Genomic DNA, 26,462 nt, shown 5'->3' on the forward strand with positions numbered 1-26,462 from the left:
ATCGTTTTACATGTGTTGCGATGCTCCCGTTTATATTTATTAGCATTAGTGTTATTTTCAAACATTCATCTCGAAAAACATAATTTTTTATAAAAGGTAAGTCTATTTGAAACCCTTTTCCCCCTACGCAACAAAGCCTAATTAAATTCAGCTTGCTCTTCTCGTCTTTTCCAGTAGGAGGCGCATGTTGTGATTTCTTTGCATAACACGGTCTCGTGCTCTTGAAGACAGAATGGCAGCTACAGAAGCACAGAAAGTGATTGTTTACGGGGGGAAAGGAGCTCTGGGCTCGGCATGTGTGCAGTATTTCAAAGCTAAAAACTGGGTAAGTTGCATCAACCCAGAAGACAGGCCGAATTATTGAAAAGAACTCGTTCCCCTCAGTGTGTCATCAGACACGCTTCACATATTTTAGTATTACTGTTGTTAGTTTTGAATTCACTGAAAAAGTGTTATGCGTTTCTTATTAAATATATCGATTCATTCATTTCTTCTGGTTACATGTCAATAAGGAGCATAATGTTTGTGTTTGTGGTTTTTAGTGGGTTGCCTCTATTGATCTCAGTGCCAATGAAGAAGCCAATGCAAATATTACAGTTAAAATGACTGAGTCCTTCACTGAGCAAGCCAACCAGGTAAGAAGAAAATTAATTAGGATGACAGTCAAGCTTTGTCAGGGTCAAAAATTAATCCAAGACTCAGGAAAATTTGTTTTCATACATGTAATGTTCTTGCAGCAAGGTAATAATACAAAAGAAAAACAGTAGGTTTTATTCTGATTGCAAAGGGCAGTCTTTCGGGGCCAGTTTTTATACAGGCATACAAACAGATAATGAATCATTGTCTTTAATTCTTGGTCTACACAGTTTGTTTGGTAGAATCTCATTGATCATATACTCAACTCTTTGTCAGCACAATATTCCTGCAACTAGCACATTCCAACCATTTAACTGATTGAAAACTGCAGTTGAGCATGGGATTATATCAAGAAGCACAAAAATGTATAACATTAACTTTGGGATTACATGTATACATAAAATATATGAAAATGAATAAAATTAATTTATCTAACAAGCTTATTTTAAGCAGTTTCAGTGTCATGGGTTCAATTCCAAGGTAATTTAAATGACATAAAAAGTTTATTGATTGAATAAATTTTGGTTGTTTAGCATAAAAGCATGCATGTGTGTGTATATATATATATATATATATATATATATATATATATATATATATATATATATATATATATATATATATAATATATCATATTTTAAAATAAATGTTATGTTGTGCATTATTTTTCTGATTATGACTGAATTGGTAAACTTTTGAAATTGCTATTGCTGTGTATTGAATACTATTGTTGTATCCTTAAAATTATTTAATACGATTTGTATTCATTAACAGGAAAGAGTATTGAGAGGTGGTCTGTGTTTTAGTGATGGTAATTTCAGTGCAGGTTACTTGCAACACTATTAGATGGCATCAGGAGACCGACTTTATGAGTCAGCAGCAAAAGCTAATCTTGAAAGTGTCAGAAAAAAGGTTCTAAGCAAGGACTTGATTTTTACTGTCATGACAATAAAACATGTTTAAAGTATTAAAAAACGAAGAGTTACTTCAACTTGCAAAAGCACTATCTTTAAAGCTTTTTTATTTAATGTGTTTTTTTTTTATTTATCTTAAATCTGTTTAGTTTTTTCCCTCAGGTAACAGCAGATGTTGGTGAGCTGTTGGGTGAAGAGAAGGTTGACGCCATCTTCTGTGTGGCTGGAGGTTGGGCAGGGGGCAGCGCTAAGGCCAAAAGTTGGTACTCTCCTAACAGATTCACACACATAGGCCACACAATTTATGGCAGTGATGTTGTCAAAGACAACACTTTCAACTTTAATTTGATGCTTACTGAAATATTTTGGGTTCTCTGCATTGTCACAAGGGGGCGCTAGTATCTTATTCTTTTCTCATACCAAAGATTTTTAGTTACATGATCATATTAGTTTTTGACTTCATATGAATGTGTTCTTTGTGCCTCAGCTCTGTTTAAGAATGCTGATCTGATGTGGAAGCAGAGTGTGTGGACCTCCACTATTTGTAGTCACCTAGCAACCAAACACCTGAGAGAAGGGGGGCTGCTCACATTGGCAGGGGCCAAAGCTGCATTGGGGCCAACAGCAGGTGTGTATGTGTTAATTGCTAGGTACAATTGAAAGTACATTTTAAGCATTTTCCATTCATTTTTCTTATTTTAATTAAAATATATTAAACAAACTCGATTAATGTAACCATTTAGCAGAAATCAGCATGTTTTACTATAGATTTTAGACCTAGGGTGCCGCTATCTTGGAATATCGCTGTGTCACATCACAGGGTTGGTTCCGTTTCCTCAGCTGAACAGATACAGTGGAAGTAATGGGCTGAACACGGAGACTGAACAGCCTAATTTAACCCAATTAAGTTGTGGACGTGGAGCTGGTGCAAATACAAGCATCTGATGTGTGTCTAAAATCAAAATATAAATTAGTTCTATTGTTCTATTTTTCCCTTTTAATTACAGATCGTTTGATACACTTTGGTCCTCTCTCTGTATTAAACTGCTTGACTGCAAAATGTTGTTGTAATTCAAATGTTTACCTAACTCAGTAGAGTAAACACACAAAGTAGATGGCAACTAGACCTAAAAATGCCATTATAGTGCATTGACTCAAGTAAATTGTTTTCTGATATCTGCATAGTAGATATGTGGCTTAGATAAGTTCAAATAATCTCAAGAAAATTAATTTGTATGATCAATTATAAATGATCTGCATGTGTTATGTAAAAATCAGCGGGCAAAAGATTTTCAGCGGGATTTACGTGAGAGTAAGGAAACAATTGTGTTTGAGGCTCGCGATTATGCTATTTTCATGTACTGAAGTCCTATTCAGTTATGCCTATGTATGTAGATTATATGGCACCTTCAATTATTTCATGATAACTGAAGCTAAATGTGGCGTCACCATGGCACAGTGGGTAGCACGATCGCCTCACAGCAAGATGGTCACTGGTTCAAACCTCAGCTGGGTCAGTTGGCATTCCTGTGTGGAGTTTGCATGTTCTCCAAGTGTTCACGTGGGTTTCCTCCGGGTGCTCCGGTTTCCCCCACAAGTCTAAAGACATGCGCTATAGGTGAATTGGGGAAAGCTAAATTGGCTGTAGTGTATGTGTGTGAATGAGAGTGATGGGTGTTTCCCAGTGATGGGTTGCAGCTGGAAGGGCACCTGCTGTGTAAAACATATGCTGGATAAGTTGGTGGTTCATTCTGCTGTGGCGAAAGAAAAAGAAAACGAATGAAGCTTAATGCATGACTCAGATGGCAGAGACAGTCAAAAATTGGTACAACTTAACGTTTTGATGACTAAATGTAACTAAATACTCATACAAACATTATTTTTAGAAGTCATCCGATATCATCTGTGTTATTATTCCAAACTGTTTCATGAGAGTTTTTGTTATTAAGAAACAATAGAAGGTTTATCTTGGAGATAAAAACACGGATCTATATATAATGTTCAATATTATAGATCAGAGGATGCAAAAAGGTACCCGCAATTCTAGAATAACCCATATAAAAGTAAAAATACTATTCATTCATTTTCCTTTGGCTTAGTCCCTGTATTCATCAGGGGTCGCCACAATGGAATGAACCACCAACTTATCCAGCATATGTTTTACACAGCGCATGCCTTTCCAGCTGCAACCTAGTATTGGGAAACACCCATGCACACTCATACACTATGGCCAATTTAGTTTATTCTATTCACCTGTACCGCATGTCCTTGGGGGAAACTGGAGCACCCGGGGGAAACCCACACAAACAAAGGGAGAACATGCAAACTCCACATAGAAATGCCAACTGACCCAGCCGGGACTCGAACCAGCAACCTTCTTGCTGTGAGTTGACAGTGCTAACCACTGAGCCACCATGTCACTGTAAAAAGACTATATAGAGATGAATGGATCTCATTTGGTAACTCAGTTTGTAATTCAGAGATTTGCGGACACATTAATGCTTTTAGATTTGTGAAGTAAAACGTATTGTTTTATTTTTAAGTTAAAGATAACCCCCAGATCTGCCAGACTGCCACTAATGGTATCATTATTTAATTACTTACTACGATGATACTTAACATAATTACTGGAAATTTGGTATTTCTATTAGTTAGACGTACATTTGAAACCTCTTAGCTTATTGCTTTTCATTTAAACCTAAAGGCTAATTAAATAGAAACATTTACATTAGCCTCAATTTGACATATCTTCAGTTACAATACATGGAATTAAATATGCAACTATTCATATGGCTGTATAGAATCGAGTAAATGTACCTTTGAGATTAATCTCTTGTGCTGTAATTTGCAAGAGATTTGTCTGTCATTGGTTAATCAATTATTCAATTAAATTGTCAAAATCTTAAATGGAAGAGCTGATTTAGTATTAAAACATTAATGACACTATATATGTAAATATTAATAATAGTTAAATATAAGTCATTCTCTACAGGTTTAGCCCAGGTGGGTACAGTAGGTGGAATCACAAACATCTCTGTTAATGATGTCATGTAATATCACACTGGCCTGTGAATCAATGTCTTGTATATCCCACCAAAATTTAGAGATGTTACACTGTAAGAGTGAATTCATCACAAATTTTGAATGTGCTGCTAATTATGGTGGCTTAAGAAAGCCATCATACTGTTATACTACATAAACTTACCCTATCAACTGTCCCTTAGACTTTCATTTTAAAAAATGCCATTGACTTTACATTAGACGTACTAAAGACATATGAATTTATTCTAGCAATATTGTTATCCATACTGGAAACATACTAACAAACATGCTAATTCGGAAACATGCTACTTTATGTTAGCAACTGCCTAGCAATCACTCAGAATACCTTAGGAACCCCGTAGCTACACCTTAGCAACTGCCTATCAACACCTTAGCGATGACCAAGCAATGCCTTAGCAACCACCTAGCAACCACTCACAACACCCTAGCAACACCATAGCAATGACCTGGAATACCATAGCAAGTGCCAAGCAACACCTTAGCAACCACCTGGCAATGCCTTAGCAACCACTCAGAACACCCTAGCAACACGTTAGCAACCACCTAGCAACACCTTAGCAATGACCTAGAATACCATAGCAACTGCCTAGCAACACCTTAGCAACCACCTAGCGATGCCTTAGCAACCACTCAGAACACCCTAGCAATCACCTAGCAACACCTTAGCAACCGCCTAGCAACACCTTAGTAACCACCTAGCAACCGCCTAGCAACACCTGAGCAACCGCCTAGCAACCACTCAGAACACCCAGCAACACCTTAGCAACAGCTTAGCAAGCGCCTAACAATGCCTTAGCAACCACCTAGCAACGCCTTAGCAACCGCCTAGCAACAAATCAGAACACCCTAGCTACACCTTAGCAACCGCATAGCAACGCCTTAGCAACCACTTAGAACACCCTAGTAACCACCTAACAACACCTAAGCAATGACCTAGAACACCTTAGCTAATGCCTTAGCAACCACCTCGCAACGCCTTAGCCACCACCTAGCAGCCACTCTAAACACCCTAGCAACCACCTAGCAACCACTCAGAACACCTTGGCAACTGCCTAGCAACACCTTAGCAACCGCTTAGCAACACCTTAACCATTCAGAACCCCCTATTAACCGACTAGCAAGAAACATGCCAACCCATACTAGAAACATGCCAACATATGTGTACTTATCTATGCCAACTGTTTCAAACTTCGTAAACACTACTTCAGTTACATTTAAACTACTTCAAAGTTCAGACTATCCCTCTCAAGCCACCATAAAGTTTGTCTACAAACTTTATTTTTTCTAGTTTTCAAGTTGAATTTGCTGTTAATCGTTGCCATCCAACATGTCGAGGACTTTTATTCTCCAGGATGACATTAAAGATTAGTTTTAGCATAAACTGTGGCCCTTTGTGATTTAAAATAATAATATTGGATATAATTGATGTCCATAACTTCATACGTTAAGGTCTAATGACTGAACTATCATTTGAAGTGGAGCATTTTCACCTATTATATGCTGTATATGTATGATCTGTGATGTGTTATTGTAGGATGCATTGGTTATGGAATGGCAAAGGCATCTGTACATCAGCTGTGTCAGAGTCTCAGTGCGCCGAACAGTGGTCTTCCTATGGGATCTGCTGCTGTAGCAATCCTTCCGTAAGAAATACAATTATACTGTTAACTTATTTATGTCCGTACAAATCATTGAGTTTTAAAGTATGACTAATAATTACTGCTTTTAGAGTAACTTTGGATACACCCATGAATAGAAAGTTCATGCCAGATGCTGATGTCAGTTCCTGGACACCACTAGAGTACATAACCGAGTAAGTATGTGTATTTGAGAGCATCTGCAGTTTGTGTGCGTGGACAAAGCTATGATGCGTTTCCTGCATTCTAGGCTGTTCTATAAGTGGACGACTGGAGAAAACAGACCACCTTCAGGTACTCTTGTGCAGCTTGTTACTGCAGATGGAAAAACAGAAGCTACACCAATGCTGTGACCAGTATAATATAACGAATGGAAAAAAGCCCTTCAAACCAAGTCTATCGCTCACTACCGTCTCAGCACTGGTGATACTTCTTTATCTCATTGCCTTTTTGTTTACATGTAAACATTGGTGTACGGTTATATTCTGGATATTAAATATAGCATACTTAAAAGTGGTTGCTTCGTAACTGTGGTGGCAAAAATAACCATCTTTTCTGTCCCAATTAAATTGCCTTTTAACAGTAATAGTCTGCTTCTCACCATAGGGGGGCGCTGATGATTAATTTAATTACAGGTTTTCGTTTGGGTCCATACAGTTAAAAAAAGATTTTGATTAGACTGGAATATGAGTCAGCTTTAAAAAAAATATTATTTTATTTAAATGTAACCCCTTTTTATTACACTCGGGTATTAAGATATACTGAAGTACATGCCTTATTTTCTTGTGATAAATATGGATGTGTTGTGACAGTACATGAAAGAAAAAATGGTTCCTAAATGAGTCTTTAATCAGCAGTAATTTGTAAGAAATGCAAAAATGATAATGGGTTCCTACCAGGAAAGAGATGCACTTGGTGTGTAAAAAAATTATTTTGAAACTATTTCCTGGTTGTTAGACTGAGTAAAATGGTTTTCTTAATTAGCCTCATAATGAGTTCGTGTTGCAGAAATGAATAGAATAGAATTTTAAAATGTCAACACTATAAAAATAGATAAATACTTACTGGTAAGGTCTTTGTCTTTTTATCTTTTTAATATTATTCAACACTCGTCAACACACATTCTCTCATGTAATCTAATAATTATGTCTGACTGAAGACAAAACAACAGAGTAAGGCCCAATCCCAATTCTACCCCTTATCCCTTCCCCTTCCCCCTACCCCTAGTTTTGTGTGCTTCTGCCAAGGGGTAGGGGTGTCCCAATTCTCTTTAGCTTGAAGGCTTAAGGCTAAGGGCAAGGGGTAGAGACCCCTTCGAATGAAGATTTTTCAGGACCACACTCGAAACCAAGGGGTAAGAAAATTTCCCAGAATACACCAGCAAATTAGTATTACAAATTAGTATTTTTTTGTCAATATTACGAATTTTTACAACAAACCAGCACATGTTTTAATATATTCATAACCGCGTTCATGTTTTACCGTCATGCTTTAAAAAAAAAAAAAAAAGCTTAAATAAAAACCGCTAAATTTCGCTCCTATTTCACTAAAAAACTCCTATATAGCAGTCCCACAACATTCTGACACTTAATGACACTCGAATTCCCTTGTCTGTTAATGTACAAAAATATAATTGGAATTTGGCCTAAATCTGTCATGTTCCCGCCAAATCACCAGGCCAAAACCATGACACACGTTTTGTACATTCTTTTTCCTGTTACCTTGCATATTGTAAAGACTGATTTATTCTTCTGCGTCAAGGGCACGCGTATGCTACGGCACAGTCTACGCGTGGACGCATAAGCCTGGTTTATACTTCTACGTCAAGTGAACGGCGTGACCCATGGCGCAAGCCTTGCGCGTAGCCGTGCCTTTATACTTCTGTGCGCTGTTTCTGTTGCTCTGCAATACACTTTCGAAATGCTAGCTGGCAGTAGGTGTTTATGTTTCTCTGTGTCAAGTTTCTTCGCTGGTGTTTTGTTTTTTCTGAACGCTTCCTTAATGTACAAGCGGCTCAAAGTCGCTCATTTTGAGGCGGCAATCGGCGGACATGCAACAACTTTAATCATAAAGTAAACACAAAACAACAGTCTCCATCCGGAGCTCCTTCACGAGACTACGTGTAGGCTGTGCCTTAGCATACGGGTGCGCTTGACGCAGAAGTATAAATCAGCCTATAGCCCTCGCCGTCGCTGACGCGCACCTCTCAAAAAATGTAACTACACGTCGCAACGACGCGTATCGCAAGCTCTGTAATTGGTCGGCTTGGTAGCGCTGACGAGTGTGGGCGTGACTGAGAGCCGTGCGAATCCCTTGGAGCGACTGTTTACAAGTGTCCAGTCCCGAGAAGGAGCTCCAGATGAAAAGTTTTGTTTTGTGTTTAGCTTATGGTTAAAGTTGTTGCACGTTAGCCGGTTCCTGCCTCAAAATGACCGAGTTTGAACCACTTGTACATTAGGAAGCATTCAGAAAAAACAAAACACCAGTTCCTCGACACAGGAACATAAGCACCTCACTGCTAACTAGCGTTTCGGAAGTGTTAATGCAGAGCAACAGAAACAGCGTGCACAAGTATGAAAATTTAGGTAGATTGAATTTAAAACAGTTAAGCTGTCAGCAAAAAAAAAACAAAAACAAGAATTGCATTGTTTTATTTCATTTTATACAAGTAGTTTGAACAAACAGCACATCATGTTTTAAGTGTATGGTGTATGGTTTAAGAAATTGCCCCTGCTCCAACTCAAATGATAATTATTCTAATAACTCAAACTAAAACAAATGATGTCCAATCTTGACTAATGAGTAATCTTAAAAAACAAATAGGCAACATTAAAAGTGAGCAGTGTTTGGTTAACGTATTCAATTACATTCATTTAGTGTTGGGGTAATGTAACATTAATTTTATTCATTCATTCATACATTGTCTGCTGCTTACACTCAAAAATAAAATTGTGGTTGCTTTTTGTTTAAACTACTTATTTTTAACAACAATTCTTGAGGTTATTTTGGGACAACTTAATTGTTTTATGTTCATTCAGCTTAAATGTATAAAAATTTTAAAGTTATTTTAATTCTTTCCTGTTGTCTCAACACAAATAGATTGTATGTAACCCAGCATTTTTCACAGTATGTCCGGGGCTGAGTCTCAGGGTCAGTGTCTAGAGGGAACCCCAGACTTCCCTTTCCCTAGACACCTCCTCTAGATCCTCCAGGGGGATTCCAAGGTCTTTCCGGGCAAACCGAGAGAGAGAGAGAGAGAGAGAGAGAGAGAGAGAGAGAGAGAGAGTGAGAGAGTGAGAGTCCCTCCAGGGTGCCCTGGGTCTTTCCTGGGGCCTCATCCCATTGGACAAACCCAGAAAATTTCCCCAGGTAGGTGTCCAGAAGGCATCTGAAATGGATGCCTGAGCCACCTCAACTGACTTCTCTCGACATGGAGGAGCAACGACTCCCAGTTCCTCTCACGTAAAAGAGCCCCTCACCCTCTGAGGGTGCACTGTGCCATCCTGCAAAGGAAACATAGTTCCCTGCTTGTATCTGAGATCTTGTTCTTTTGGTGATGACCCAAAGGTCATGAGGTGAGAGTTGGGACATAGATTGACCAGTAAACTGAGAGCTTTGCCTTTTGGTTCAGATTCTTCTTTACCACAAAAGACCGGTACATTAACTGCATTGCTGCTGCTGCCCTGGTCAGCTTGTCATGTTCCAAACTTCCCTCACTTGTGAACAAAACCTCTCTTCCAAGACTCTTCCAACCTGGAGATGGTAGGCCTCGTTTTTCCAGTCAATGACAATGGCCGTAGATATGGATGTGCTCATCTTCATCCCTGACTTGTCACACTGTCAAACTGTCCCAGTGCACGCTAAAGATCCAAGTAGATGCAAATAGCAGAGATGAAATCCGACACTAGGCTCCACCTAGAAATTTTGTCCATACAAATAATGAACAGAACTGGTGACAAAGGGTAGCCCTGCTGGTGTTCATCCTGCTGGAAATAAGTCTGACATGTTGCCAATCTGAACCATACTCCTGCTCTGGAGACTGGACAGCCCTTAACAGAGCACCTTTGACCTCATACTCCCAGAGCACCCCACATAATGCCACCAGGTACACTGTTTAATGCCATATCCAAGTCCACAAACTACATGTGGACTTGTCGGACATATTCTAATGAAGCCTCAAGCCCCCTAGAGAGGGTATAGAGCCAGTGTTGACCTGGCCTGGCCTGAATGAAATCTGTATTTCTGTATTTATAGGTGTCAGCCATCGGCCGTATTCTCCTCTCCAGTAACCTGGCATAGAATTTTTCCAGGGAGGCTCCTGGTAGTGTGATTTCCTTATAGTTGGGACACACTCTCCGCTGCCCTATCATAAAAATGGGGACCACACCACCACCAGTGTATTCACTTGGATGATGCGACGGGAGCCTCGGGACAATGGTGCTGGTGCGCTCACCATGCACCAGCTATTGGTGGAGTGGAGAGACAGTGATAGAGCCAATTTGTTGTATGGGGATGATTGGGAGGCCATGATGGGTAAGGGCCAATAGAGGGAATTTGGTCAGGACATCAGGATTACACCCATACTCTTTACGAAAAGTGCCATGGGATTTTAATGACCACAGAGAGTCAGGACCTCGCTTTAACGTCTCATCCGAAAGATGGTGCTCACTGACAGTATAGTGTCCCCTTCACTTTACTGGGGCATTAGAACTCACACAGGCAGCAGGTTGAGCGCCCCCTGCTGACCTCACTAACACCACTTCCAACAGTAACCTATTTTTCCATGTGGTCTCCCAACCAGGTATTGACCTGGCACAGCCCTGCTTAGCTTTAGCAAGTTACCAGTCTTGGACTGCAAGGGAATATGACTGTGATATGACTGTGGCTCAAATCATCAAATCAAATGACCGTATAATCAATCTCTGCTTATTCTTAGCTTTATCTGGGGTTGCCATAGCAGAAAGTACCGGCAACTGTTTTGGCTTATGTTTTATGCGGCAGATGCCCTTCCAGCATTGAGAGTACACTTACTTGTGAACTCTTAGTGCCGGGAAAGCTCTCGGTTCAGCTGGGACTTGAACCAGTGACCTTTTTGCTGTGAGATGACAGCAATAACCACTGAGCCACTGTGCCACCGTTTTAATGCCAAGTAAAGCCAAGTAACTTGGTAACATAACAAATTACTTCCTATAAAAGTAATTATGAACCAACATAAGTACCAACACGTACCAACATTTTGAAGTAACTCAGGATTGTAATATATCACTTTTAAAAGTAAATTTCCCCAAAACAGCAAGTGAGTTCTGAAAATTGTTTTGTGTTGTACGTACCATTGTAAAATGTAAAAGTCTTTCACAACAGCCTCAACCTAAAATCCAATGTACCATCTACTGACTAAGGTCTATGATGTTTAGTATAATATAAAGAAGAGTAAATGTTTGCTGTTAATTTACTAGCCTTTAGCCTCAGACCATCTAAGATGTACAGGGGACCTTTTTTTCAGAAGAACATTTAAAAACTGTATCATTATTAAATGGTGGTTTTCAAAGTAACAATTGACCTTGCAATATTTGAGAGTAAAAAAAAAAAAACATAATGCAAAATAATACTAATAGCCATGTCTCCTGATGACACATTGAGGTCTTATGAAACAAAATGAACCATTTTTGCAAAAACATTAAGAAAACACAATAGTTGTGTAGCTTCATGACTTATTTGTATTTAAAAGAGGATAATTTTGGGCTGATCTTGTGAGGAAAAGGAACAAAATAGAAAATCCAACGAACGTAAGCAATGAATTCACAAGGGAGAGTAAATAGGATTTATCAAAATGTTCAGACATCATGTGGTTGAGAACATGTGACCAAATGCAGAAGACCAGGCATATGAGAAGATTTTCTTTTCATTTAACTCATCTGTGGCCTTTTCTCTTTCTCTTTTGTATTTTTATGTAATACATAAACACAAATGGCATCAACATTGCATATTCTTTTTATCTTGCAGTAATTTCCTGTTGCATCTAGAGCTTTGCTGCAGCAGTTCTATCTTTATAAGGAATACAATCGAGCTACTCTGAGATGGGTCATATATACATATTGTATTGAATTTATGCAGCAGAATCAATGCAGAGAGGCTGAAGAATTTGGAAAGTATTCATAGCACTTCACTTTTTCCTCATGTTACAGTCTTATTCCAAAATGGATTAAACTCATTTATTTCCTCAAAATTCTGCACACAATACCGCATAATAACAATGTGAAATAATTTTTTTAAATTGTTGCAAATTTATTAAAAATAAAACACCTGAAAAATCACATGTACATACGTATTCACAGCCTTTGCTCAATACTTTGTTGATGCACCTTTGGCAGCAATTACAGCCATAAGTCTTTTTGAATATGATGCCACAAGCTTGGTACACCTGTCTTTGGGAATTTTTGCCCATTCCTCTTTGCAGTACCTCTCAAGCTCTATCAGGTTGGATGGAAAGCGACGGTGTACAGCCATTTTCAGATCTCTCCAGAGATGTTCAATAGGATTTACATCTGGGCTCTGGCTGGGCCACTCAAGGACATTCACAGAATTGTTGTAAAGCCACTCCATTGATATTTTGGCGGTGTGCTTCGGTGTGTCATTGTCCTGCTGGAATATGAACCGTCACCCCAGTCTGAGGTCAAGAGCACTCTAAAGCAGGTTTTCATTTAGGATGTCTCTACATTGCTGCATTCATCTTTTCCTCTATCCTGACTAGTCTTCCAGTTTCTGCTGCTGGAAAACATCCCCACAGCATGATGCTGCCACCACCATGCTTCACTGTAGGGATGGTATTAGCGTGGTGATGAGCGGTGCCTGGTCGTAATGCCCGACATTCACTCCAAAGAGTTAAATTTTAGTCTCATCAGACCAGAGAATTTTGTTTCTTATGGTCTGAGAGACCTTCAGATGTCTTTTGGCAAATTCCAGGCAGGGAGTGGCTTCCGTCTGGCCACTCTACCATACAGGACTGATTGGTGGATTGCTGCACTGATGGCTGTCCTTCTGTAAGGTTCTCCTCTCTTCACAGAAGAACGCTGGAGCGTCATCCCCCGATCACTCAGCTTAGATGGCCGGCCAGCTCTAGGAAAAGTCCTGGGGCCTCATGTACGAAGACTTGCATTGAATTCATACCAAAACATTGTGTACGCTCAAAGCTGTAAATAATCCTGATGTATGAAACACTGCGTACGCAGGATCCCTCGCATATTCTCTTTGTACATCTGAATTAACGTGAAACTGAGCGCACGTGCACGAGTGCAAAACCCCTCCCTGCCTCTTCCCACACATGAATATGTTAATGACTCTACTTTGGCAAAACCAAACGAAAAAGCAATGGCAAAAGCAAGCAAGCAAGAAGAGAAACTTCACAGAATGTAAATTGGAGGTGCTCCTATCGGAGGTAGACCGAAGAAAAACTGTTATTTGCAAGTTTGTCCTCCGGAATTAATAACAAAAGAAAAAAAATTGAGTGGGAGAGTTTAGCTGACGCGGTTAATGCAGTGGGGTCTGAACATTGCACTGTGGGTGAATTAAAAAAGATACGGTCCGATGTAAAGGTGTAAAATTTTGTGGTGTCTATTTAGGCAAATACCAAGTGCAAATAGCACACCTCCTTAGAATGAGCTAGTTGAGTGTTTCCTGCCCATCCCCATTTGATTGACTAAGACAACATAACTAACGACAGTGGTAAACAGCAGCGTGAGTGGTGTAGCTAGTAAAGCACATGACAACATGTTTTGACACAATCAATCATGAACCCGGTTTGAATCCAGCGTCTGATGAACTCCTTTTTTCCCCCAACTACATATCAGATTTTGCCTACTCTACATCACGAGGAAGACAAGTAGGAGTCATTAATAAGTGTGTGTATTATGTTAAGCACATTTGAGCATCACATATTATTTGCACATTTATTGAATGTAAATGATTCTGATTCATGTATGCAAATTCATCTTTAGATGGCGCCTTTATAGCAATGTGCGTGCAGTCGATCTCTCCGATTACATTGGTAAAACCGGCGATCTCTGCAAATTCCTCTTAAATATTTTGCTGGTCAACTGCATGGTAAGGAAACCTTATATACCTGCTAGAGATGGGGATGATCCCGTCCCATACAGCTGCCATTGCACGGCTCAAAGACACTTTGTAGTGTGCAATTTAACATAATTGCCTCTTGGAGTCGCCAATGGAAATAAAACAAACACACACAAGAAATGCACAATCTGGCGTACACAGTTTTTGTGCGTATGCAGCATTGATACATGAATCCCCTGGTGGTTCCAAACATCTTCCACTAACAGATGATGGAGGCCACTGTGCTCATTGGAACTTTCAGAGCAGCAGGAATTTTTTTTAACCTTCCTCAGCCTTGTGCCTTGAGACAATCCTGTCTCTGAGGTCTACAGACAATTCCTTTGTCTTCATGCTTGGTTTGTGCTTTGACATGCACTCTCAACCCAGGGACCTTATATAGACAGGTGTTTGCCTTTTCAATTCATGTTTAATCAACTAAACTTACCACAGGTGAACTCCAATTAAGCTGCTGAAACATCTTAAGAATGATCAGTGGAAACAGAATGTACCTGAGCTTAATTTAGAGCTTCCCGACAAAGGCTGTGAATACTTATGTACATGGAATTTTGCAAGTTTTTTAATTTTATAAATTTGCTACGATTTCAAAAAATCTTTTTTCACATTGTCATTATGGGCTATTGTGTGTAGAATTTTGAGGAAATAAATTAATTAAATCCATTTTGGAATAAGGCTGTAACATAAAAAAATGTGGAAAAAGTGAAGCGCTATGCATACTTTCCGGATGAACTGTATAGTGTATTGTGTTAATATTTTACTGTGTTTATTGGAGTGTAGTTTACACGGTGTGGCTTTGATTTAAGCATTTTGCCAAATATGTGAGCAGTTTAGAAAATAGTTTGAAGCATTGATAAAATATCTGTGATTGTAAAAAATATCTTTGGAAAACCTGACACAACATCCACATCATATTTGAAAATTGACATCTACTCTAAAATAACCTGGCTTTATAGGTTATTTGATGTTACTGAAACATGACAGAGCATTCACTTTATAAAAAGCGCAGCTTGTACAACATAAATTGAATTAAGAAATGTTAGTTTTCATTTTCAATCCTGTAAATCATCAATCCCAAAAAAAGAACACATAGCTAGGCTGTGTTGCATTACAACACACTGTAAAATAAATAGATGATTGCACCATTGAGCTTTTTTCCCAGGTTTATTAATATAACGATATTCCACATGACGCAACATTTCTGAAGCCTTTCGAAACATTCATACGCAGGTTTTGTTTGTTGCTGGATTTTGTGCACCTTCTGTAGGCCTCTAAAATTCCTGCCATATTCCACCTCATTCAGTCTTTCTGGATTAAGATCTGGAGACGCTGTGCACTGGAGTGAATGTCACCATGTCAGATGATGTTTGCGTTTGGATCTGCTGCAAGTCTGCATCTGAAAGCAAGCAGATTCTGGCCATAAATGGATGTACACAAACAGAAACAGTATTCAAATGCTCTTGTTGTTATTGAGGGGTGGATTGAGTTCCAAGAAACCAAGCTTGAGCTCTGTTCATTGATCAGTCTGTTTCCGCTCTTATGATTTGACTATTACACCAATATATATTTGTTTTCTCCTTAACAGTTTTGGTGTCGACTTTGTCCATACTCTAAAAGTTAAATCATTAGTTCACCCAAATAGGAAAATGATGTTATTAATTACATTGCATTATGTTGTTCCAAACCCCTGAGGCCTTTTTTGTCTTTGGAAAACAAATTAAGGTATTTTAGGTGAAATCTTAGAAGTCCCTCAAGGTTCTCAACTCATTAAAAGTGCAGAAAAGTAACTAAAAACATATTTAAATGAGACCAAAATGTTTTTGCACACAAAACAACTTTATTCAGCAGTTTCTTGCACTATTATGTCATTCGTTTCTTTTTTTAAATTCCTTTAAAACATGTTTTAACTTATTTTAATTTGATTTTAATCATTTCTTATTCTTTGTTGTTTTTATGTCTGTCTTGTATTTTACGTTTCTTTTATTCTTGTTTATGTAAAGCATTTTGAATGACCATTGTGTGTGAAATATGCTAAATAAACTTGCCTTGCTCCTCAGTGTCAGTATATTGCATGCTTTCATGAGCACTGTGCAGTGACGTATACCCCCTTCCCTGTTTTTCACTTTTGAACATCCATTAAAATCGCATAGTGCACATCGATGCGCCCAGGGTGCGAATTATACATTGAAGATCGTAGGGGGTCATGTTTTTCGATTATGTTTGGGAGCCTCAGTGAACTAAATTGATCTATTTAATTCAATTACATCTAATTTATTAACAGGGTATCTGTGGGGTCTTAAAAAGTCATAAATTATTTTGAATCGCAAAAACAGTATTTTAGGCCTTAAAAGTCTTAAATTTACTGAAATATTGTGTTGTAATTCTTCAAATCTTTTTTAAACAGGTCTTAATATTCTTTTGTTCATGCTACCCAATCTGGCCGACACCCATAATCACCAACAATTAATCTCAATAAACTTTTAACTTTTTATTTAAAAATGTAATTTTTACCATATTTTACCATAATGTAATTTACCATATTTTCTTTAAAAAAACATTTGTTTAAAAGTTTTCCATGTATTTACTGCTGAGGACACTTACCTGGACAGATTGTTGTGCATACATTTAGTTTATTATAGATTTTAAACCTTTTAAAACATTTGACCATTTATTTTATTGATGAAAAAGTGTGTTTTATAACTAGAGCTTGCTTGTTTTGACACAAAATTTAAAATATTTCGCGAAGAAATATTTAAAATATATATTTTTTTATCATTAAATTATTATCGTGCTATTAAATGTATTCAATTATAAAAAAAAGAAATTTGATAGAGCAAATAAAAACCTTTTCTATCTGGGCCATTCGAAGAACTCCTTAGCGTTTAGCCCTGTATGAGTCTAAAATTTCATTCATAATGGTCTTAAAAATGTCTTCAAAAGTCTTAAATTTAACTTGGTGAAACCTGCAGAAACCCTGATTAATCAAACTTATTATGTTTTCAGTGTTTTGAGGGATATTGAGGCGTTCTCAATGACATTTATGATATTATATAAGCCTAATAATGGATGACAATTAAAGACTGCACATACTTTTTATTTTACTGTTTAAATTCCATGTGCAAGCAAGTGTATAATAAAATACAAACTATGCATCTAGTTTTACAGACACCTACAATACAAATGCCTATTTTACAAGAAATGTTAGCGAACACTTACTCTGTCTGTTGGTGCTCTAGATTTGCCGGTTTCACAACGCTGAATTAATATGTTTTAGGGCAAACATGCATTCACAATGGTATGGGCCATTACAGGGGTGGTCAAATGTATATTTAAGTTATCTATTATTATAATTATTATTAATATTTAAGATACAGATGAGCGCAAACTTTTTCTTATCTATTAAAGGGCAGACCCCCCATGCATCTTGTTTTGATGTCCTTCAGGGGGATCAAGCGTTAATTAGGAGGGTCTGACCACCCCAAACACCCCTGTAATTCGTACCCTGATTCCATAGTGCATTGTTTCAGTGCATTGGAAGAATTTTGCCATTGAGAAAGCACTTAAAATTACTGACTCCCTGATCAGTTCAGTGACTACTGAACAGGGGAGCTGATCGAGATGCACCCTTTGCTAGAAATTAAGCACAGGCATATTTGAGGTAATGTGTCTGAAGCGCGAATCACTGAAGGTATGTGGTCTGTTTTGAGGGTGTTTATCAGTATTCATCTGGACTTTAAAAAAAAGAGCTGGAGAGTTGGCCATTTATGTGTGGAGTTTGCATGTTCTTCTTGAGTTTGCGTGGGTTTCCTCCGGGTGCTCCATTTCCCCCAAAGATGTGCGCAATAAGTGAATTTAATAAACTCTATGAGTGTGTCTGTGTGGGGGAATGAGAGTGTATAGGTGTTTCCCAGTACTGGGCTTTGGCTAGAAGGGCATCCGCTGTGTAAAACATATATTTGGCGGTTCATTATGCTGAGACTAAGACTAAGCCGAAGTAAAAATGAATGAATGTCGGGACTATTGTTGTCTATGGAGGACGAGGGAGCTCTCAGATTTCTATTAAAATAATTTATTTTGCGTTCAAAATACAAACAAAGGCCGCAGCAGTTTGGAATGACATAAGGGTGAGTAATTTAAAATATAATTTTCATTTTTGGGTAAACTAACCACTTCAGGTAGAAACCATTGTAGTTTAAGGATAAACATCAGTTTAGATAACACTTGAGGTGGACAAAATGACTGAAATGTTATCTTTAACTGCTAATACTGGAAGATAAAATTCAATCAATCAGCAGACAAAGTGTATGAAATCTATCTATCTATCTATCTATCTATCTATCTATCTATCTATCTATCTATCTATCTATCTATCTATCTATCTATCTATCTATCTATCTATCCATCCATCCATCCATCCATCCATCCATCCATCCATCCATCCATCCATCCATCCATCCATCCATCCATCCATCCATCCATCCATCCATCCATCCATCCATCCATCCATCCATCCATCCATGGCCATTTTACTCAATCATTATATACACTGATATAGAATTTATTTTCTGCTGTACAGGTTGTACGCAGCACTTTAGCTGAATTCCAATACATTTTATGCACTTGTATTCATTAATTAATTAATGCAGTAAGTCAAATCAGAGATTCATTCATGAAATGTGTGGTTGATTTATAATGAAAAGAGTGTTTCATCATTTCAGAAGTGAAAGTATGTCAGTGTATTGCAGCAACTGTGAAAATACAGAAGAAAAAAAACTAGTAGCCAGAAAAAAATATTTCTCTCTCGCTCTTTCTCTTTCTCTGTGCCTGTTATCGGGCTGGGCAGCCCATAATTTCAGAGCTGAAAGAACGAGGTCACTGAGTTGAGGTTGCTACGGCAACGTCACATCTAAAGAATAGTGAATAGTGGGAGCATCCAGCAAGCAAAACTGAAGTTGTGTTTGTATTACTCTTGAGTACATGGATATTGTGTGCTGCAATTTTTCCTTTATATACATTTATGTACAGTATGCATATATTTATTAATACATATACATTTTTTACATGACATTGATGGACAGCCATGCTAAACCACAGCATAACCCTATCAACGTGTTAATGAATACTGCATTAGGGCTTTTTTGAACAGATTTTCTAAATAGTAATATTTTATTTCAACAGTTTTTCATAATTCATTTCATAATATTCACTAATGTATACATTTCAACAAATGTGTAATTTAATGTTATTTTCAAATATAATGAAAACTATTATTGATAATATAAATTAATATAAGCCTGGTATTAATAAATATTCAGTGACGTGTGTATGTGTATGTATATCTGTGCTAACATTGTCGCAACGTGCCAAATCACTACAATTTTAATGTGGCGACTGGCCTTTGGTCCACATGTAGGAAAAAAATTATAAACCTGCTAAATGATGCTTATCTGGAAGTGTAAAATGCAAACAGATTTTCTGCAAGGGGTTGGTTTGTGTGTGCATGTACCTATTTTTTCTAACTGAAGAAGTAAAAGAATCAAAGCGTTTTTAGTGCATTTTTTGTATAATTGTAGATATACACAAGACAATCCACACTTAATTATTTTTCTGTCTAAAATGAGTGAGTTTCTTCACGAGACTCTGCATTTGTGTGTGTTTGTGTGTGTGTGCGTGTGTGTGCGTGCGTGCGTGCGTGCGTGCGTGCGTGTGTGTGTGTGTGTGTGCTCCCTCCTATATATTGTAGTGTCTGCAGATTATTTTTAGAGAATCTGAAGTTGCATTAATATTTAATCAAAGGATTCAACAATAAAATCCATGTGGATCTCCCTCTCTCTCTCTCTCTCTCTCTCTCCATCTCCATTTTTCCTTCTCTTTGATTATACATACAGTATAGATGCATAAGAGTATGTTGGGAGTGAATACATGCAGCAATTGCAGAGGAAATACACACACACACCCACAAAATCTACTTAGTGGAATTACTTTAGCAAGTCACATACACAGACAGAGAGAGAGAGAGAGAGAGAGAGAGAGAGAGAGAGAGAGAGAGAGAGAGAGAGAGAGAGAGAGAGAGAGAGAGAGAGAGAGAGAATGTCTACTTTAACCGATAAGCAAGATTCAGTGACATTTGTTATGATCTTCATCTCACCAGATGTCCGGCTTACCTACAAACATTATATATATTTTTTGTTTATTTGTTATATAGTTGAAGTGAATTATTAGCCCCCCTGTTTATGTTTTCCCCAATGGAAAGATTTTTTTCAACACATTTCTAAACATAATAGTTTTAATAACTCATTTCTAATAACTGATTTATTTTATCTTTGCCATGATGACAGTAAATAATATCTGACTAGATAATTTTCAAGACACTTCTATACAGCTTAAAGTGACATTTAAAGGCTTAATTAGGTTAACTAGGCAAGTTAGTGGGTTATTAGGCAAGTTATTATATAATGATGGTTTGTTCCAAAGACTATCGAAAAAAAATAGCTTAAAGGGGCTAATAATTTTCTAAAAATTCTGACTTCAACTGTATATATATATATATATATATATATATATATATATATATATATATATATATATATATATATATATATATATATATATATAGGCCCGACATAAAAATTAATTAATTTAAAAAAATTATATATATATATAAATTTTTTTTATTAATTAATAATTTTATGGCGGGCCTCGCATAAACTGTTTTTAAAAAATTCTGATTCTGACTGGTATGGTTTTCTGCCATCCTGAAACATGTTCCTTCATATGACTTCACTACATTGTGCCCTATTTTATAGGTTTTTACATAATTGCATTTCATTATAATATGTGTCTAGTAATGTACTGATAATCAGAATCAAACAATATACAGAAAACTATAAAACTTATAAAAATGTGTTATAAATGTGTTATAAAATTTTTTTCTTTGTATTAGTCAAGCTGCATGAACTCCTCAATACAAACCCTTATGATCATGTTCCGAGTGTCTTTTTTGCAAGGAAATCACACAGGGAAACTAGAAATTATGCAGAACTCATTCATTTTCCTTCCTCTTAGTTTATTAGGGGTCCCCACAACGAAATGAACTGCCAACTCCAGCATTTGTTTTACACAGCAGATGCCCTTCCAGCCACAACCCAGTACTTAGAAATATTATTATTATTATTATTATTATTATTATTATTATTATTATTATTATCTTCATTGTTATTATTATCATAATCATAATACTATCAATAATTATAATAATAATATCAATATTATTATTAATAATAATTTTATAAAACAAGATATGTCTGCTTTCCATGGCAAGAAATGTGTCCTTGGCCTTCTCAATCCTCCTGCCGTGCACTATTAACGGAAGGGAAATCAGAGAGTGACATCTTGTGGTCATCTTTGATCAAGTCACCATAGAGACAGGAGGAAAATTGATAAACACAAAGACATGGATAGATAGAGAGTCCTCTCATTATCCCGCGTGCTCTCGCTCTCTACATTTGTACAGCGGTGGAGTAGCTGAATTCCATTCCTTCAGACCCCCCTCTCCCTCTCGCCTTTCCCCATGAGACACAACGCACACAAAGAGCCCAGCAACCACTCTTATTAACTGACCTGCAGGGGGAGGGGTGTGTGTGTGTGCGTGTGTGTGCGTGTGTGCGTGCGAGCGTGTGTGTGTGTGAGATCCTCTTTACTAGTATACCTGCTTTGTGAAGCCACATGAGCATTGAACCATCAATCACACAAGCATAAATGAAGCAACAGGCACTCTGTGTATTAATGTGTGTGTGTGTGTGTGTGTGTGTGTGTGTAGTCTACGTGTTACTCTACACTGTTTTGTAAAAATAAGGGAGTGTCTTGGTTTTGGCTACGAGAAAGCAAGACTGAGAGGAAAAAAGAAAGTGAAGTAAAGGAGGTGAACTTTTGGGGCCCTGCTTTCCCTCCTAAAACAAGAGAGTAATAGAATCCATATGGACTCTCTCTCTCTCTCTCTCTCTCTCTCTCTCTCTCTCTCTCTCTCTCTCTCTCTCTCTCTCTCTCTCTCTCTCTCTCTCTCTCTCTCTCTCCCTCTCACTGAATGTCCTGTCTGCCCGATCTCTTTCTCTCATTATGTAAGAGAGTTTTATTGAAAATAAAAAATGCAAATAAAGACCGAATTATTAAAAAAAAAAGAATAACAAATATGTCTCCAAACTATGTGAAATGGTGTGAAATGGAGAAACAGAGAATGTGTGTGTGTGTGTGTGTGCGTCTGTGTGTGTGTGTGTCTGTATATATATGGGAGAGCAAGTCTCTTGTGTGAGTCATAAAGAAAGAAATGGAAAAATACAAGTAGAAAGCGCGCGCACACACACGCGCGCGCACACACTGTAGTTGCAGTTCTGCATTAAATATGTGCAATGCTGGGTGCAGTTCATTTTACATCAGCAAACTATATTATCTACTACAAAAGCATATGTAGGCTACCGCAGTGGTTATTGATTAGATGTATTTTGGGTTTTATCTTATAATCTAAGCAAACTGTGAATGGATAGAATTTTGCTCTAATTGGCCAACTTGTCAGACTCTACTGTAAGGAAAGACCCTCCAATTTACAGAAGCTTCTCTCTCTCCCCCTCTCTCTCTCTCTCCCCCTCCCTCTTCTGCTCCCCCTTCCCCGGTGAAGTTCTCCTCCTCCTCCTCTTCCTCCCCCTCTCCTTCTCCCATGCTCTTCTCTCCTCTCACAGCAGAGCGCGCGTGTGATTTGACAGTCGCATCTCTCCGTGTGTCCGCGAGCGCGCGCGCGTGTGTATGTTTACGATCGTCGTGCTCCACGTGCGGCGTGTGGATGCGCTCCTCGCGCGCTGTCGGTAACAGAAACCATGACCGGCGCGCCGCGCGACCCCTTCTACTCCTCTCCGTTCGGTCCGTTTTACCGGAGACACGCGCCCTACCCGGTGCAGCCAGAGTACCGGATGCACGAGCTCAACAAACGGCTCCAGTCCCGGCCTGAGGTGAGTGATTACAAAATATAAATCAGCAGATCATCAAGAATTTACGTTTAACATTTAATTTATGTTTGAATGAAGTAAATCTAACAGCCTTTAAACATTGATTTGAGATATTACATTGCAGCTATCACGCAGTCTATAAAGATAACTTTTCTAAAGATTATAAAGTAAATTCTTTAAAAAATACTTTAAGATACTAAAAGTGAGAATGTGGTTTAAATTGGGCAATTTTGAATGTAGACTCGTTTCCAATTTATGCGTGTAATGATATTAAATTATGTTCCAAGTACTGCTGCTATTTTCATTACGTTTCCGAGAAGTCTTGTTCAAATTTAATAAAGATGGATATAATGGTTATGATGGAAATAAGGAGTGAACAACGAGGCACATCTTTCAGGATAGCAGAGCTAACAAAAGATCACAATTTATATCATTAAAAACATTCTTCTTGATCTTGATCTTCTTTCTGTCATTACCAAACAAGGAATAAGCTGTTTTTAAAATTCATTTAAAGTTAATGGGTCCTAAAATGTCTAAAAGCTGAAACAAATATAATAATTCACAGTCATACGACTAAATTATAATTTTAAACTATCATATACCAAGGGGCTCTTGAAGGTTGTTAGACTCATGATCAGATCTTTATTTTAAAAGATTACACATCAAAACTAATTATACTTAATTTGATTGTTTTATAAAAAATAAAAAAAAGATTGGCTAATTAAAAAAATGTCTGATTAAATTAAATAATTTCTCACATTTAACTACAGTGTGTGTCACCATTCTGTTCAGTTACAAACTGAACTTATTCAAGGACTTTCACATACTGTGCGCACTCACACAGCACATTATTTCTTTGCACTGGTTGGGTGAAATACCAAATGCACTATTGATTATGTGGTGGTTTTCAGGAACACAAACCTCAGTTTGATGTTCTGTAATGTTTATGTGGTAGTGTGATTTATTATAGGGCTCTCCATAGGACAGAAAACAGACAATGCAGTGAGACTAGCACTGCTGTACCATGATGTATATTTAAAAAATAATATAATTCCTCTTCCTCAGTAGCAGGAACTGCAGTGCAAGCATGGTAATATTTTCTTCTTCTCATGCCTCCAGTATGTGTGCAAAAATCAGCCACAATAAATTGGACTTTTAAAATATTGCCTCCACTGAGAAAAATAAAAAACAATGTGAATAAGTGAATCCGCAGAATGAAGTGTATCCGCAGAGGTATGAAATGCTGTTCAGCACACCTGGAGTCATAATAATTTGACAGCTTGCGCTAAGAGAAGCTGAACTGTTGGAATGATGACCTATAGAAACAATCCTGATAATAACTCTCTCTTACACGGACTAAAACCAACATTGGTTTGTCACTTGAGTAAAATTACTGCATAAATAAGTATTAAACGCATCATGGTTTTTCCTGATAATTATATTTCTAAAGGTAAAAATCCAAACAACCAAAACAAAAAATCTGAAGCATTATTTATTTTATTTGTGTTAAGAATGGAATGACACAAGGAGAAGGTGCTGAAGTACTGAAATATAAGTAAAAACTTTGTATAAAGTCTTTTTTTTAAATGACAGCTTCGAGACGAGTCATACTCAGGTGTGATTTTTTGAACGGTTCTATGGGTCTCGTCCATCAACTCTGATCTTTAGTTCTTAATTTCTACTGGATTCAGGTCAGGTGATTGTCTGGGCCATTGTAGCCGCTTTATTTTCTTTTCTGAAACCAATTGAGAGATTCCTTGGCTGTGTTTGGGGTCATTGTTTTGCTGAAATGTTGACCCTGGTTTCATCCTCATCAACCTGGTAATGTATGTGCTGGGACTGAAGCAGCTAATATTACATAGGTTGTTTTCTAATTCTGATAGATTGCAGCTGCTGTCTGGCCTTTCCATGCCTTTTCATGCCTCCCTTTCTTCATGTGTTAATTTTTTTTTTGCTGTGTCATTTCAATTTATTGCACATAACTTCATTTGTAATAAACTTTCTTACTAAACTTATTCATTGTATGTATGCATGGATTTATGTATTATTTTGGTTGTACCTCTAGAAATTTAGAAAAATGTTTTTTGGGGAAAAATGGTGTAAATATAATGATTAATCTATAAAGTATGAATGTATAAAATGATTATATGTAATAATATATATGGTTGAAGTCAGAATTATTAGCCCCATTTAGATTTTTTCTTTTTTTAATAATTCCCAAATGATGTTTAACAGAGCAAGGAAATTTTCACAGTATGTCTGATAATATTTCTTTTTTTTCTGGAGAAAGTTTTATTTGTTTTATTTCGGTCAGAATAAAAGCAGTTTAAGAAAAAAAAAACATTTTGTATATATTTTTTCGATAGTCTAGAGAACGAACCATCGTTATACAATAACTTGCCTAATCACCCTTACCTGCCTTGTTAACCTAATTAACCCAGTTAAACTTTTAAATGTCACTTTAAACTGAATACTAGTGTCTTAAAAAATATCTAGTAAAATATTATTTACTGTCATCATAGCAAACATATAATAAATCAGTTTTTAGAAATGAGTTATTAAAACTATTATGTTTAGAAATGTGTTGAAAAAAATCATCTCTCTGTTTAACAGAAATTGAGGAAAAAAATAAACAGGGGGCTAATAATTCAGAGGGGCTAATAATTCTGACTTCAACTGTATATATTATCTTTGCCATGATGACAGTAAATAATATTTTACTAAATATTTTTCAAGACACTTCTATACAGCTTAAAGTCACATTTAAAGGCTTAACTAGTGTAATTAGGTTAGGTTAGTTAGGTTAAAAAGGCAAGTTAGGGTAATTAGGCAAGTTATTGTATAACGATGATTTGTTCTGTGGACTATTGAAAACAAAATTAGCTTAAAGGCTTAAAGAATATAATTTTGACCTTAAAATTTTTTTTAAAAAAATTGAACAGCTTTTATTCTAGCCGAAATAAAACACATAAGACTTTCTCCAGAAAAAATAAATATTATCAGAAGTACTGTGAAAATGTCCTTGCTCTGTGAAACATCATTTGAGAAATATTTAAAAAAGAAAAAAAAATCAAAGGGGGATAATAATTCTG

General features: G+C 37.1%; 2 protein-coding genes across 4 annotated transcripts in view; both read left to right on the top strand.

The window, feature by feature from the left end:
• Nucleotides 1-189: 189 nt before the first annotated feature.
• Nucleotides 190-6,836, top strand: qdprb.1 (quinoid dihydropteridine reductase b, tandem duplicate 1). The gene is made up of 7 exons (XM_056480574.1): nt 190-325; nt 543-635; nt 1,713-1,809; nt 2,038-2,178; nt 6,148-6,256; nt 6,343-6,426; nt 6,501-6,836. The coding sequence occupies exons 1-7, from the start codon at nt 233-235 to the stop codon at nt 6,601-6,603; spliced, it is 720 nt and encodes a 239-aa protein (XP_056336549.1). The 5' UTR covers nt 190-232; the 3' UTR covers nt 6,604-6,836.
• A 16,240-nt stretch (nt 6,837-23,076) lies between these two features.
• The window catches only part of ldb2b (LIM domain binding 2b), a 32,465-nt gene continuing 29,079 nt past the window's right edge, over nt 23,077-26,462 (top strand). For all 3 annotated transcript variants that reach the window (XM_056459991.1, XM_056460000.1, XM_056460010.1), the window contains exon 1: nt 23,077-23,373. In XM_056459991.1, the coding sequence (XP_056315966.1) occupies nt 23,242-23,373 (132 nt within the window). In that variant the 5' untranslated portion in view covers nt 23,077-23,241. The remainder of the gene's footprint in view (nt 23,374-26,462) is intronic.

The sequence above is a fragment of the Danio aesculapii genome, chromosome 1 (genome assembly GCF_903798145.1).
Source record: "Danio aesculapii chromosome 1, fDanAes4.1, whole genome shotgun sequence".
In the NCBI taxonomy this organism is placed as follows: Eukaryota; Metazoa; Chordata; class Actinopteri; order Cypriniformes; family Danionidae; genus Danio; species Danio aesculapii.